At 36.9% G+C, this 13,978-nt stretch overlaps 1 protein-coding gene across 1 annotated transcript in view; it reads right to left on the reverse strand.

Moving 5' to 3' along the window:
• Positions 1-12,676, reverse strand: part of LOC145772652 (centrosomal protein of 290 kDa-like) — a 68,992-nt gene extending 56,316 nt beyond the window's left edge. Inside the window, exons 1-21 of the mRNA XM_082584519.1 lie at positions 12,456-12,676; positions 12,022-12,126; positions 11,465-11,662; positions 10,828-10,974; positions 10,222-10,404; positions 9,580-9,792; positions 8,713-8,874; positions 7,734-7,902; positions 7,350-7,435; positions 7,078-7,257; positions 6,251-6,381; positions 5,820-5,958; positions 4,948-5,085; positions 4,385-4,546; positions 3,394-3,540; positions 3,003-3,117; positions 2,535-2,647; positions 2,112-2,229; positions 1,670-1,804; positions 1,122-1,273; positions 382-552 (exon numbers count right to left, since the gene is read on the reverse strand). Of these exons, the coding sequence (XP_082440645.1) occupies positions 382-552; positions 1,122-1,273; positions 1,670-1,804; positions 2,112-2,229; positions 2,535-2,647; positions 3,003-3,117; positions 3,394-3,540; positions 4,385-4,546; positions 4,948-5,085; positions 5,820-5,958; positions 6,251-6,381; positions 7,078-7,257; positions 7,350-7,435; positions 7,734-7,902; positions 8,713-8,874; positions 9,580-9,792; positions 10,222-10,404; positions 10,828-10,974; positions 11,465-11,662; positions 12,022-12,126; positions 12,456-12,626 (3,135 nt within the window). The 5' untranslated portion in view covers positions 12,627-12,676. The remainder of the gene's footprint in view (positions 1-381; positions 553-1,121; positions 1,274-1,669; positions 1,805-2,111; positions 2,230-2,534; positions 2,648-3,002; positions 3,118-3,393; positions 3,541-4,384; positions 4,547-4,947; positions 5,086-5,819; positions 5,959-6,250; positions 6,382-7,077; positions 7,258-7,349; positions 7,436-7,733; positions 7,903-8,712; positions 8,875-9,579; positions 9,793-10,221; positions 10,405-10,827; positions 10,975-11,464; positions 11,663-12,021; positions 12,127-12,455) is intronic.
• Positions 12,677-13,978: the final 1,302 nt, after the last annotated feature.

The raw sequence follows: 13,978 nt of genomic DNA on the forward strand, positions 1-13,978 counted from the left end.
TCATATTTTGATTATTTTCATTAATAGATTAGCTGGTCATAATCCTATGATATGACGAGTGCGTATATCAGTGCAGTAGAAGATTATTTCATAAGAGACTAGTTTACACCTGATTAGCCTATATTAGATTAATTTTGTGCCAGTTCAAACTTACGGTATTACCGCCAAAAACTAAATCAAGCACCGTGTCATTCAAAATTTTGGTTTGTATAATCTTTGTGAAGTCTTGAGAAATAATTTGGCATGAACACACGTCGTGAAGCATTATGCCATTCCTGATATGCAGATATGATCACAATCCTTTCAGTTACAATCAGTTTATGAACCAACAAACACGTTAGAGAGCGCAGCTCAATACATAAACAACATCAACCAGCTGACCTTTTTCAAAGCCGATTCTACATCTTTGGAGATGGAGGTGTTACTTCTTGGTGATAACGAAGAGATGTTGCTCCTCTTCATTGCTTCCTCCAGAGCGTGTCTCTTTTCTTTTTCTATTGACAACTCTTCTTTAAGGACTTCAGAGCGCTCCATGGCGATCTTCAGTTCCTCCTAAATGTAGAATGAAAATATGAACAATGGACATGTGCAGGAAAGATCTTCTGCAGAACAGCGGTCACCCCTGTCAGTAGCATGAAAATGCGAAACAAGGACTGTCGAAACCGAACCTTGTATTCACACGAAGAAAATCTGCTTGATTGGTTAAAAAAGATCAATTGGCTGCATAGGTGGTCGCTGTGTGAATATAATCGGTGGTACCGTTGACTTCTAAACCTTAGATACGATATTATACAGCTTACATTTTATGTATGAAAATGTGGCTTTTATTGCGTTTTTCGTTGATCGACCAAAATCCTACAAGCGCTATTAGGCTGTTAAGCGACACAGTTACTGAACAATCAGGCAAGTGTCCAAAGATCACTTGTTCATATAAAACCCTTTCAGAATGTATAAGCTGCTAGTGTGATAGTTATAGTAATTTTTAAGGATTTTTGTCACTCAGTTATTTGGTAATATTCGCATCATACTACGCAGTGCCATCACACAATATTAGTGGATTTATGGGGAAAATCAATGAACAGAAAATTCCTCAGGGAATTTTTTACTTTAAAAGAACTTGCCTTCATCGTTTCAATTTTAACGTTCTTTGCAACAAAATTGTTTTCTTTCTGCAGAAGGTCTCGGTACTTGGCGGTCAGTTCATCGAACCTGCGATTCATGGTGGACAGCTCCACCTCCGGTATACTTCCTTCCAACGCTTTCTGCATCGACTCTGTGACGACAAATGCGTCGCTGCCATTATGACGTACTTTCTTGGTATCATCTTAACCGAAAGAATATATTCCTAGACTTAACGGTGACGGCAGTTCATTCCTCATAAAGCGGTGTTTTTTTCGTTCAAACAATGCTCGTAAGGCTTTTAGTTGCAAGACTCTCACCGCAGTTTAGAAAACTTGAAGTTACTTAGACGGCCACAACATAGTAAAAAAGCCTTTTGTTTCGGAGTAACTGGGGCTTTGCATCAAATTAACTCTCTTTTCATAAATAAATTAGCATAAGTTTCTGCTGCATCAAATTATCTTCATATTCACGAGGCGAGCCTATTTCAGCTTCGACCATCATAAGAAGTTACGAACACTGACTGTTAATTTAAAATTAACCAACAAACCTAGTTTGAAGGAAGCCATCGCCTTGTATCTTTCAAGGTATCCAATCCTTTCCGATACTGCTTTCTCTATCAGCCCAATTTCCTTCTTCAACCGGTTGTTGTCATTCGTCAGTAAGTCCTCAGACGCTTCCAACGCTGGAAGTTGTAAGAAACAAAACGTCATCTTTGCAACAGCGCATGGTTGTATACAATACAAGGGAGTTGTATCCTGAAGTCTTTGGGAGCAAAACAGGGGAAAATGAAAGTTTGCAAGCAACAACATTGCAACTACAAACGGGAACTTTACACTGTCAACTTCGGTGACGGGATTAAGGTCACTGTTTCAAACTTTTTCAAGTGAGCTTTTTCAAGTGGAAAGCTACCGTCTGATTTAAGCATCAAAAGAGGCTTTCATTTTGAAGGAAATTATTCCAATATATAACGATGGCAGCAAATATCTTACTCTTGTGACGCCTGATCAAAGTCTTCTCATTGACGCGGAGGAGTGAGACTTTGCGGGATGTTTCGGCCAACCTCCTCTTCATATCATCCGGATTGGACTGTAAAGAAGACAGTAACCTCTGGAAAAAAAGTCAGAGTCATAAGGTTAGCTTGAAACTGAAGGTTTACAGTACATGAGTTAAAACTTATATGGTGACGTCACCATCCTCAAACATCTGTTTGGTCTTCACTAATGGTGGTGGCCGATTGTTTCCATGTAGCGATTGTTGTGAGGTTAAGGGAATACACTTAACAACAATAACCTGCGAGTGAATTTCTAGTTTCTTGCTTTTAAAATCAATCGTAGTGACACAAAACATCTAACTTTGTCAAAACTTTCACAAACGTTACTTAGATGTAAAAACAACCTTCAAAAAAGTTTTACCTCGTATTCATCCAAACGGACAGAATCCCTTTCAATCCTCTCTTGCATTTTCATCTTTCCGTCTTCCCACGACTTCTTCTCTAAGCTCCATTTTTCTCCTTCAGCGTGATGTTCTAAGAGTAGATAAGTTAAGTAACGGAGCCATTTGGAATAGCTTCAAAGTACGAAACAAAATCTAGGGCACAATTAAATATATGATAGTCCACTGCCATTCACAACGAGATAACTCGTCTTGAAGCAATAGGAGTCCGGTGAGTGCAAAACTACCAGATCAAAAAGATCCCTTTTCTATAAAATTTATCCCAGCAGCTTCAACAAGGAATAAACTTCTGGGTCACGCTTCATGGTGAGAATTTGACAAAGCCTGGGCTAGTGTGTAGCAACAACTTCTGTACCCAGTGTAAAGGAGTATTTTTAAGGCTTTAAATGGACAAAGAATTATTCTTTAATTAAACTTGAAGCACTAACCTTTGTAAAGCAAATGTGTTTGATGTCTGAGAACCTGCAGTTGTCTCCTGGAGTTCTCCAAGGCTTCTTTCATCGACGAAGCATTCTTATCATTTTTGTTGTTGCTTTCTAAAACCTGTAAAGTGAATTGAAAGTCTCTTTAAGTTTGGAATATTAGAAGCGTTTTAAACGGTTTGTAAAGCTTAGATAGACTTGCTTATTAGGTAATGAGTAGTGCGACAAAATAATATCTATCAGGGATTAAGGTCGATTTGTTTGCTGAACTGAACTAAAGTGACTATTGTCAATATTGCTGCGTAATACACAGAAAGACATTAGGATGTGCTGCTTGGTGGCGTTCAGGCATCGGCTTTAGTTGGACAGAAGGAGACGTTTGAGAGAAACTTCTTACCTGTATGAGCTGCTCGTTCAACGCGTTGATGATGTCATCTGAGGTGTGCTCGCCGTTGCTCGGCAACGGTAGGGTTGCCATGGCAACGCGGCGCCCGTTTTCGGCTACCTTGGAAACCAGTTCCAGTTCTGAGCGCATTTCCTTCACCTACACAAGCCGAAACATTATAAAGAAACCTTTTCGAAAAGAAGAGTTAAAAGTTCGTAATTCATACTAATAATATCCCAAGTTATTTATTGAGGTCCAATAAGCCATTAACTTTAGTCATTCGACTCTCAACCTTGCCTTTGCTTTTGCGCATTGTCTCTCATCATTATTTTGTCTAGTAGTTAGGTTCGTGTAGCTTAGTTTCAATTTGCTGTAGCCTATAAATTTTTAAGCAGTATTGTACCAGTTAGTCTTGGTCAGTTTCTTAGTTAGGCTACTGCAGATTCATTTACTTAGTAATAGTTTTAGGTAATGCTTGCGTATGTTTGCTTTTTATGCACTAATGATGCTCTACAGTTGTAGAGCGAAATGCATATGCCATGAATAGGGCTCTGCTGATTCTCCATGCCTTTTTAATAAATATTAAATACCCCAGGTCTAACCAGTCATCTACCTACATTTGCTGTTGGCGCAATACTGTAGTCGTCCAATCTAGATTATTCAAACAATAACGCAATGATGAGGTTATGTTGTTGATGTTGACGCTTACATCTTATACCCTGTCAGGTGTGGTCACTTCCGTCTATGAGCGATTGAGCGTGTTTGGATATTAGAATTCTTTCTTCAGGAACAATAAAACACTATGGCTACAAAACGTAAAAAGACAGGCAGGGCAGGAAATAGGTGGAGACATGAGTAGAGATGTCTTCCTAAACGAGCTGCTTTGTTATAAAAAAAACTTCTTGGGTCTGTGTGCATAGTTGGGAACACAGCATAGACATCATCAAAATAGAGACAAGTGTAGTAAATAAATTAATTAATAAAAAACTGTAAGGCAACTTACTTGTTTGTCCAAGGATTTGTTATCAGCTGACAAGGTCGCATGTTCATTTCGCATGTTGCGTAGTTCACTGCGTAACTCTTCGTTGCGTCCAGTCAGTTGATCAACCTCCGTCTTTAGGAAGGTTCCTCCTCCGTGCTTGCTGGCCTGCCGAGCCTCCAGTGCCTAAAGAAGGAACGATATAAAATAAAATGCATCCTCTTGAAGCGATCTTTATCGTTTGTTATGGATCGCGCAGTGAAATAGATTTTTGCAATTCAGTTTTAAAAGTATAGTTTACGACTTCTTGTGCACTTACAATTTAATGTCAATCATGCCATTTATTGTGCATGTGGATTCCTAACACACAAACAAACTGATCCGTGACATCCTCACCAGGAATTAAAATACCAATTAATGGTTTTGTTAAATTAAAATAATGTTAAAAACTGCGATATTAATTACTTTTTGTGCTAGGTGTCAATTTTTTTTCAAGTTGTGTTATTTTTTAATCAGTTGGAGAAAATCTATCTGTTCATATCAGGAAAATTAAGAACATCAGAAATATCAGAAAACTTAGAACTCGCATCAACGAGCTTCTCTAGGGAAGGGATGCGGACGATCTCTCGGGAAACGTTAGCAGTTTGCGGTTTCCTTAACTCTTCCAGAATGTCCTTCATGGCTTGCTTCAGCTCAGAGTTTTCAAGCATCATTTCCTCCTTCTCCTGTAGATGGTGAATGGGAAGTGAGGAAATGTTTGAAAATAAATCGTGCACCAAAAAGACAAGTTCTGCCACATTTTGTCTGGTGGTCTTGCAAAAGAAATTAAAAAACTCAGAAACTAGAAGCCAAATTAACGATTAGAAAATCAGTGGATAAGAGTGATCAGTGGATTAACAGCGATTTTAACAGTGAGTTATCTTTGCCACCACACTAGAACGCGATAAAACGTTCGTGCGTTTATCTCTTCCTTAAACACTACGCCGATTCCACTCATAATGTATTTCTTTTATGGCCTGATGCCAAACCAATATACTGTATAAATATCGCTTATATCATGTATTGCTAATATTGTTTTATATTACTTTATATGTATATTGAGTCAAAGGTCTATAATCCGCTATCAGCATTAGTTTTAACGGTGCAGCGATTAATTCAGTGTTGACTGTTAGAAATTGCGAAAAAAGAAAGCGTAGCGTACTTCTCGTACGTAGGTACAATTACCTGACTCTTAACCAATGACCTGCACTTCATCAGTTACTTGAAGTACGTTTGCTTCGATGCGACGTTGATTACGGCGCATTTTCGATGACGTCATTTTTTACGCAAATATTTGTCAACAAACCACGCAATTGAGATTTTTGTACAAAACTGCCATTAAGAATAACTCAGCAATAGATTGGTTTACGTTTTATTAAACATCAGTAATCGTTGATATGATGTTGTATTAAGCACTCACTCGTTGCAATCTCAAATTGTCCATCCTTTCCTCTTCGACTCTCCTTTCCATTGCAGCAATTTCCACATCTCTGCCATCTGATCTCATGGAACTCCGATGGACGCTGGAGGAGCGAAGTTTTGAAAAAGTTCTTGATGGCCTGCAATGACACACTGTCAGCAAAGATTCTTGATAAAATTGCCTTTTTACTTCCCATTGTTTAAAATCATAATTTGACATAAAGAAGTGTTTTAATTTTAGTAAACAACGGTGATACAAGGATTGTATTGACTCAACGAAAATAAAATATGTTGCAAGCAGCTGAACATTTTGAATCGAGCATCCGCATTGGTTTGACACTAAGCAGAAGATATTACGGCATGTCTTGCAGTTTTTGGGATCCAAATTAACAACTTTATAAATATTGAATAGACTTAAATAACTCATCTTACCTTCTGTCAACTATTCCTTCTTTCCTCATCTGTACTATTTCTTGTATGAACTCATCAATGACGTCCATATCATCCGGACTTAATCCTTCCGTCATAGCTTTTTGCGTTTGAGTTTGTGCTTGCCGACGGATCTACGTTAGATCAGGTGGTGACATAAGTGCAGAATATTGATTTCAAACTTACTAGAGGTTTGATTAACCGCAAGGCTACTCTACCCAAGTAAGGTGGAAGTGAGTTTTTGGGGAAGCAAGCAAAGACTCTAGGGATGTTGAATTTTCATCATACAAAATGAAGAGGTATTGAAAAGTTCTTCGTCAGGCGTGAAACATATTGCGTCATCCTAGCCTATGTATTACAAATTCAGCACGCAAGACTTTTTTCTGGAAGCGAGTCACGTTTAAAAGGTTAAAAACCACTTTCTAAGGCTTTCTTTATAATGGATATCAAATTATGCCATTGAGATAGGAGCTTCTACATTCAACTTTTATCCCATAGAAAAGCAAAAAGAATATCAACCACCATATCAAGAGTCAACACTGGTTTTCACTGTTCCACGCTAATTTTTCAGTAATTAGAGGCTTTCATTTATGTATTTTAGCCAAGAACGGCTGGGCAAGAAACTAGATGTGACATCAAGGCTACAATGCGTGCCATTAAAACACACTATGCCAGTCTTAAAGGGAAGCTTTTAAAATGAACATTGAACAGGCAACCATTTTTATACAAATAATTGCATACAACCTATATTTTGTTGGATTTACAAAAGTTTTATCTCGGGGACATGGCTCTTAGAGAAATCACTAAAAAAAATACTGTAGCTAATTAACCTGCTTTTTCAGAGTAATTCTCTCTTCTTCCAAAGTTTCAATCTCCTTCAAGAGGACCTGATTCTCGGCTCTGAACTGCTGCTGACGGAGAGCTCTCGACTTCTTTAAATCGATGATGTCATCCATGTTTCGAGGATCAATTCCCAATCGTTCTCTGTATTCCTCATTTTCCTCTAACAACTAAAGGAGGAAAAGAGCTTTGTCAAATGAGTTACAAAAATTTGAAAATGGAACAATCATAAAGACGTTGCAGAAGAACAACGAAATCTTACGTCGTTAATCTTCTCTTCCAGCTGGTTAGTGACTTTGGTCAAGTCCCGGATCTCTTGGTTGCGGATGCGGATCACATTCTTGCATTCTGGAGTAAAATGATGATGATCATACGACGGTAATCACTATTAATCAGGTGTTAGTAGTTACAAATGAAAATCTTTCTACAGAAGACGCAACACTTGGAAACTTTTACTGCCTGTCTGTTATATTCTATAAAAACAAGTGCTGCAAATTCACCATCGAAGGCATGGAGAATATTTTAAAACAAAATCGTCAAAACAAAAACTTGAAAATAAAGAAACAAAGTTGGTTAAAGTAATATTATCAATAAGTATGAAGTGAGTCAATCGCTTGAAATTAATCACGCGTGACGCTGTCATCACCTTTAATCTCATTGACGGCTTCGGTAAGGCCGTACTGGCCAGACTCGAGCAACGATATCCTCTTGAGTGCTTCAGTAAGTTTGAGGTCGTTGTCCTGAGCGTCGGCCTCAGCAGCCGCTCGTCGACTCTCCGCTTCTCGAACCAGATTTTCGTGTTTCTGCACTTGAGCCTGAATGATAAAAGAAATGGAAACACTGAAACCTAGGCAAAGATTGAATTTGTGTTGCAGGATTCTCGCATGTTAATCTCAACTAGTAAAATTTTCCATTTCTTAAAGTCGTTAGACATTAAAACGATGCAAAATATTGTGACTTCAGCTAGCCGAGGTAGTTCCCGTGCAGTATGGCTATGGTCAAAAACCCACTCGCTTTCCTTATGCCCAATATGGAGTTCACCATTACAACAGTTACACAAACTCTCACACTGAGAATATCTGTTTGAATTTTGGCGATACCAAATGACTTGTTTCAATCTCGTTTGAATAGTAATCCAATAGTTTGTGGGTACCAAGATGGGTTCCTCTAAATTCAAATCACTACAATTTTATTGCATTTGTGGTAGTTATTTTGTAAGTTGTTTATTTCAAGATCTTGTGGCCTTAGCCAGGGCCTTGTGGCCAACAGACATGTACCTTGCCCCCCAAAAAAACATGCATGCACTTCAAAAACTTAAGGTTTTGCCATCACTTCCAATTCAATGGCTTGCTAGAAAACAACTTTTGTAGTTAAAGTTTTTTTTGTCCGAGATATATGTCAATAAAAAAATGGAAATGGTGTAATTTAATAGAGGGACTAGATTTGATAAAATGGTTTCAGCGACGCCAGGTATGACGATATGCTATAGGAAGGATAAGTAAATAAATCCACTGAGTCAGAATGTCTGCATCTGAAAGTCTAACACAGAGCATCGCTGTGCAGTGTGCAACAAGGAAACCAGAAATAAACACCTAGTCCTAAAATAAACATGATTCTCTTTTTACCTGCAGATTGCGGATCTGGGATTTGTAAGCCAAGGTCTCCCTGCTGGTACCCTTATCTTTCCTCAAATCCTCAACAATGGCAGTTTGCTCCTCCAGGTCACCAACGGCCTGGTTCAGGCCAAGCTGCAGCTGCTTGACCTCCGCCTTGCTCTCTTCCAGTTTCTGAAATTTAGTTCAAAAATGGTTGAAGTGAGGGAACCAAGGTAAAGAAAGCAGAAGGTTCACGCAGCAAATAGGAGAGTTTAACTCATACTGACACAACTTTAATATGAAATAAAAGCATGGTTTGAAATCCTATGGATGGAATATTCTAATGGATGGAATAATTCCCGCCAACAAGACTTCTCCAATCGGAAACTTCACTCTGTCAATCTCGGTGACCGGCCTGCGCCAGTGCCTCAAAGCCTCTACAAGTATGCGAAACTGCCAGGATTAGGCTCTGCAAGAAGCTTTCCCAGTCCGAGGATAAAGATTCAATCAATCAATCCACATATTTCATGACAGTCGGTTAAACCTCAAATTTGTGTTGATACACAACACTACCACAGACAACCTTGAGTATATTGATAAGATGAGAATCGAATTTGCAGCAACAAACCAGTTAAGTTGTCATTTTCTCGTTCTATGGCGTGCTGGTATATCGATTATATTGCATCTGGTATAATACTATCTTTTTTCGTTTCCAACACGTTAATGACAAACAATAAAGTTATATGACAACATAAAGAACATCTCCAGATGCAACAATCATTGGGACGGCGCTGATACACCGACGAAACTTCGTCATTGAAGTTAATGGCTGGAGCAGATTGGTGCAATACTGTAAGTTCTTAAAAAAAAAAACTGGGTTCACTTGGAGTCATTCACCTTTGTTAATCTTTCAACGTTCATTCGGTCTTTCGTGATACTCGCTGTGGCTACTTTCCCGCGCAAAACTTCAATAACACGAAGCTGTTCAGCGTTTTGTTGGTCACGTTCCCGCAGTTTATGCGACCACTCTTCCACTTTGTCGTTCACGGCTTGAGCAATGACGTCATCCTCTTCTGTCTTGCCTTGAAGGCGATCGCGCAAGTCCGAAACCTGGAAATAAAACGGAGTAATTGTGCAAGCAATATCGCAAGATATTGCTCGTCGAGTGATTGGAAACTTTGGAAATCGCCTGCAACAATGTGTCGCATCTCGAGGGCACCACCTAGTGGATGCAAATATTTAAAACATAAATGCATCAAATGGCAATCTTTTGACTTTGAGATAAGGCAATAAACGTTTTGATTGCTCTTAATTTTGGGCTGTTTATCCTCGTTTGAAACGTGGAGGTTTTTTTCTCCCAGACCAATATACTCATTCAGGTACCTACTTCTAGGGAAGAACGTTTCCTAATCTTTTGGACAAACACCCAGTAATAATTTTCAAGTACTGTAATGCGACTGTTAAAATGCATAATATATACAATTATACATATCTCACAAAGTTTCCTTTAAAATTAAGTCATTGTATCCATCCACAAACCTGCATTTTGAGTTGAGCATTTTGTCGATGAAGGTCATCAGTAAAGTGATCTGATGCCCCGATCACTTTCCTCATCTTTTCATATTCTTCGGCCATTTTTTCCATCTCCTCTTGGCCACTTTCCATCTCTTCCTTTAATTTTTTAGCATCCAACTCCAACTCACGGTTCATTTGTTCCAGTTTCTGAAAACAATACAGTTGATTTTTTTTCCTTAGAAATTTTTTGGAACAGTTTTCAAATCAAAATTAAGGTACATGTATGAGGTAACAACATGGACTTTACGATACCCACCGAAAATATTAATAACGTATAAAATGCAAAAATATAAATCCGTAGTAAATGTGAAACATTAGTGTCTATCTCATACCAACTTTGGTGCATATAAATCTGTTAAAGACATTCTTCAGCTAACTCAGTCGGTAAGATTTGTTAAGTTAAGCCTACTTGTAATTATACTCAGTAAGATATACACGATGGCCATCCATTATCAGATTTGTATAAGTTATTTAATCACGGCTTTTCATCACCAAAGATTCAACAAAGAAGTAGACTAAACATCTGTCGTTTATATTTTACAAGTAAAAGTACAAAAATCATTTGATTACCGTTATCTGAGTCAGCAAGTCGGCAACCTGCTTGTTCCTTTCATTTAACTTGCTCCTAGGATCTGAATCACTTCCACCTATCTTCTCAACCTGCTGCTTCTCTATGATGCTTTGGTAGTCCCGGAGGTTCATACGAAGATCTTGATTCTATCGATCAGAACCCAAATTGCAATTTTAAAAACTCAACAATCTAAAGTCATCATGAAGATGTAAATGACTCATAAAACAATAAACATACAAAAAGGCCAAAAACGATTCAATTTGAATGAGTATATATATCGACGGACGAAAACAAAAAAGTCGTAAGTGCATTTTTACACTTTGGAGTAAAACACCAAAAAACATTTTTTTTCTTGTTTAAATTTCGTTAATGCTTTTACTTTGAGCATTAATATCTGTGACTATAGTAGTAAAATAGTAGTAGGTAGCCCTAAGTGCATAGGTTTTGAAAATGCAAAAAAGGGAATTTCTCAAAATGTCACTTACGACTTTCTTGTTTTCGACCGTCGATATATAGTGTGATACATATAGTTTAGGGTGAAACAGTTTTAGTACGGTACCGTAATTATACACATTACGATAAGAACATATAAACACAACGAGTACGTCATCTATACACAAGCCTCAATTCACTAACCTCAGCCTTCAGATCCTTAATTTCAACTCTTGCTTTTTCGACTTCTTGTTCGAACCTGTTACGTTCCTCATTGACTAAAGCAATTTCTCGACTCAATTCCTCATTCTGGTTCATGTAAGAATCCTTTTGTTCTAACAGCCGTCGATTCTCAATGCGATAAAAATCTGCATCGCGTGGTATGGTTCCACTTCCAAGCTTCTGCATCAACAAGATAGAACAATCAGTTAGACAAAGATTTATCCAAAAATAAATTTAGACATGAGTTCGGTTCAAAACTTCTTATTTGACATCACAATCTTCGATAATGCGAATCATGCCACATCAGTGACTGACCAGCACACAGAGATTGACTACAGTATTTAGTAATTAGGCATTGATGAAACAATACTCATTCTTTTTTCAAAACCTTTATGTGATACCCTACATTACACTGGATAAAAACTCTATATCTCCACTATGTTCATTGAGTGGAAAACAATATGCAACGTTATACAGGTAAGAATGGTTAAACTACAGGCTTAACAAAAGCATGATTTGTTAACTTCTAATCGTCTCACTCTCTCATCTTCCAAATTTCTCTTCAAATCTTCAATTTCTGCATCTTTGTCTTCCAACTTTTCCTCCTGTTCTTGTAAAATCTCAGTGACAGCTTTTTCACGATACTGTAAATATAAAGAATATTTAGATTAATATTAGATGAAACTATACAGGTATACATAATTTATTGCTTGCCATAAGAAAAATTTAATTTAATACTGCATTGCCAAGCGTAAAAACAATATTAAAAGACCTAAAATGTCAGAATCCATGTTTCCCCATTTACTTTTCTTTTTAACCTGAAACTTTCCACCAAGGTACAAAACTTATCAGAATTTCCAGAACTATAGAGATATAATACTGTACCATCAACTTTAACCATGACAATTTGAATGAAAAAATAAATCAACAAACTTTGTTTTTAAAATCTGATTAAAAATATAAAAAATCTTACATCAAGGATCTTTTTAGCACTTTTGAACAATAAAATTAATTTGTCAGGATCTTCACTGTACTCAGATTCATTCAAATCTCGAAAAATATCTGCAACTTCTTCAAAATCTTCTTCTTTGTCCGCCCCTTTCAAGACAGCATCAATTTTGTCCCAATTTACATCCGGTGCCATGATACTTTTTTATTAACAAGTGCAACTTCAAGAATTTGACCCAGCATCAATTTTTCTAAATATAAAAAGCATTTTTTATTATTTTATGCTTATTACAAGGATTATATTTAACATTAATTATGTTTACCATCCAAACCTTCCTCTGTGAATGATAGATTCAGTAATTGTAATGCTTTTGTGTGCTCACGTGACCTTACCTCTTTACAAGTTTTGGAGCCTTTATTCTACTACAGTACTAGATTCTATAAGCTTTAGGTCTTGTGGGGTTTAATCTTCTCACCACATTCACATTTTATCAGTAGCATCAGGAAACTGTTACACGTTGCTACACAATACATATTTTGTACTTCATGACACTTTCTGCATTCTGAGACTCTTGTGCATTTTTTCCTTTTTTTTCAAAGCCATAATGAAGCAAAATATCTAGGATTTTTAAATTAAGGAAGACTAAATAATTTTGTGTCAAAATGAAGCAAAACGTTTTAAAAACTTGTAGAACTAGTTCAAAAAAACGAGATGACAGCACAACTAAGCCAAACTGATCTGATTATTTTAAGTGGACCCCTGATCGATAGAAATTGATCAAACTTATTGAAAATAAGTTGGTTGATTGATTGAAGTTTGATTTGAAGTCAAGTTTGGCACCAATTAAAAATAGTTATAGTTATTAGTTATATCCACCTTTGTTTTGAGAAGTTCAATTTCACTTTAAACAACTCAACTAGGCTTAAAAACAACAGAAGTGTAGTCTGTAAACTGTAACGAGCAAAACATTTAGAAATCTATTCTCGAAAACATCAGAAGTGAGATAGCTTGACAACAATTGGGAAGATCTGCGGTTGGAAACTTTTGTTTCAGTTAACTCTTAAGGTGGCCTGTGGAAAGCTACCAGACAAAATAGACATTCGTTGGCATTGAAACCTAGCAATACGGGAAAAAACAGATGTTTAATCATAGATAGAATGCTAGCCAGGCTAGGTTTCTTTGTTCATTTTTTAATCTATTATAAACAATCTATTAGCCATATAACTGAAAAAATAAATCAAATATAGTTATTACTATCTGAATCCTTAACAGCCTGTTTCACCTTTAACGGGTCATCAGAAGGGTGTTATTCAAATAGAATCTATTTTTTATCGGATTCTATTTGAATAAGACCCTTCTGATGATCCGTTAAAGGTGAAACAGGCTGTTAAGGATTCAGATAGTATATAATAACTATATTTGATTTAATTCGCTCTGCTTTGCTTTTTTGCTTAGCAATGAGCACTTTTTGTAGTATTAATAGTTTTTATTGTTTTTAACTGAAAAAATATGTCTAATGACCTTAAACAAAAAGTATGAATATGGTA

The sequence above is a fragment of the Aplidium turbinatum genome, chromosome 6 (genome assembly GCF_918807975.1).
Source record: "Aplidium turbinatum chromosome 6, kaAplTurb1.1, whole genome shotgun sequence".
Classification (NCBI taxonomy): Eukaryota; Metazoa; Chordata; class Ascidiacea; order Aplousobranchia; family Polyclinidae; genus Aplidium; species Aplidium turbinatum.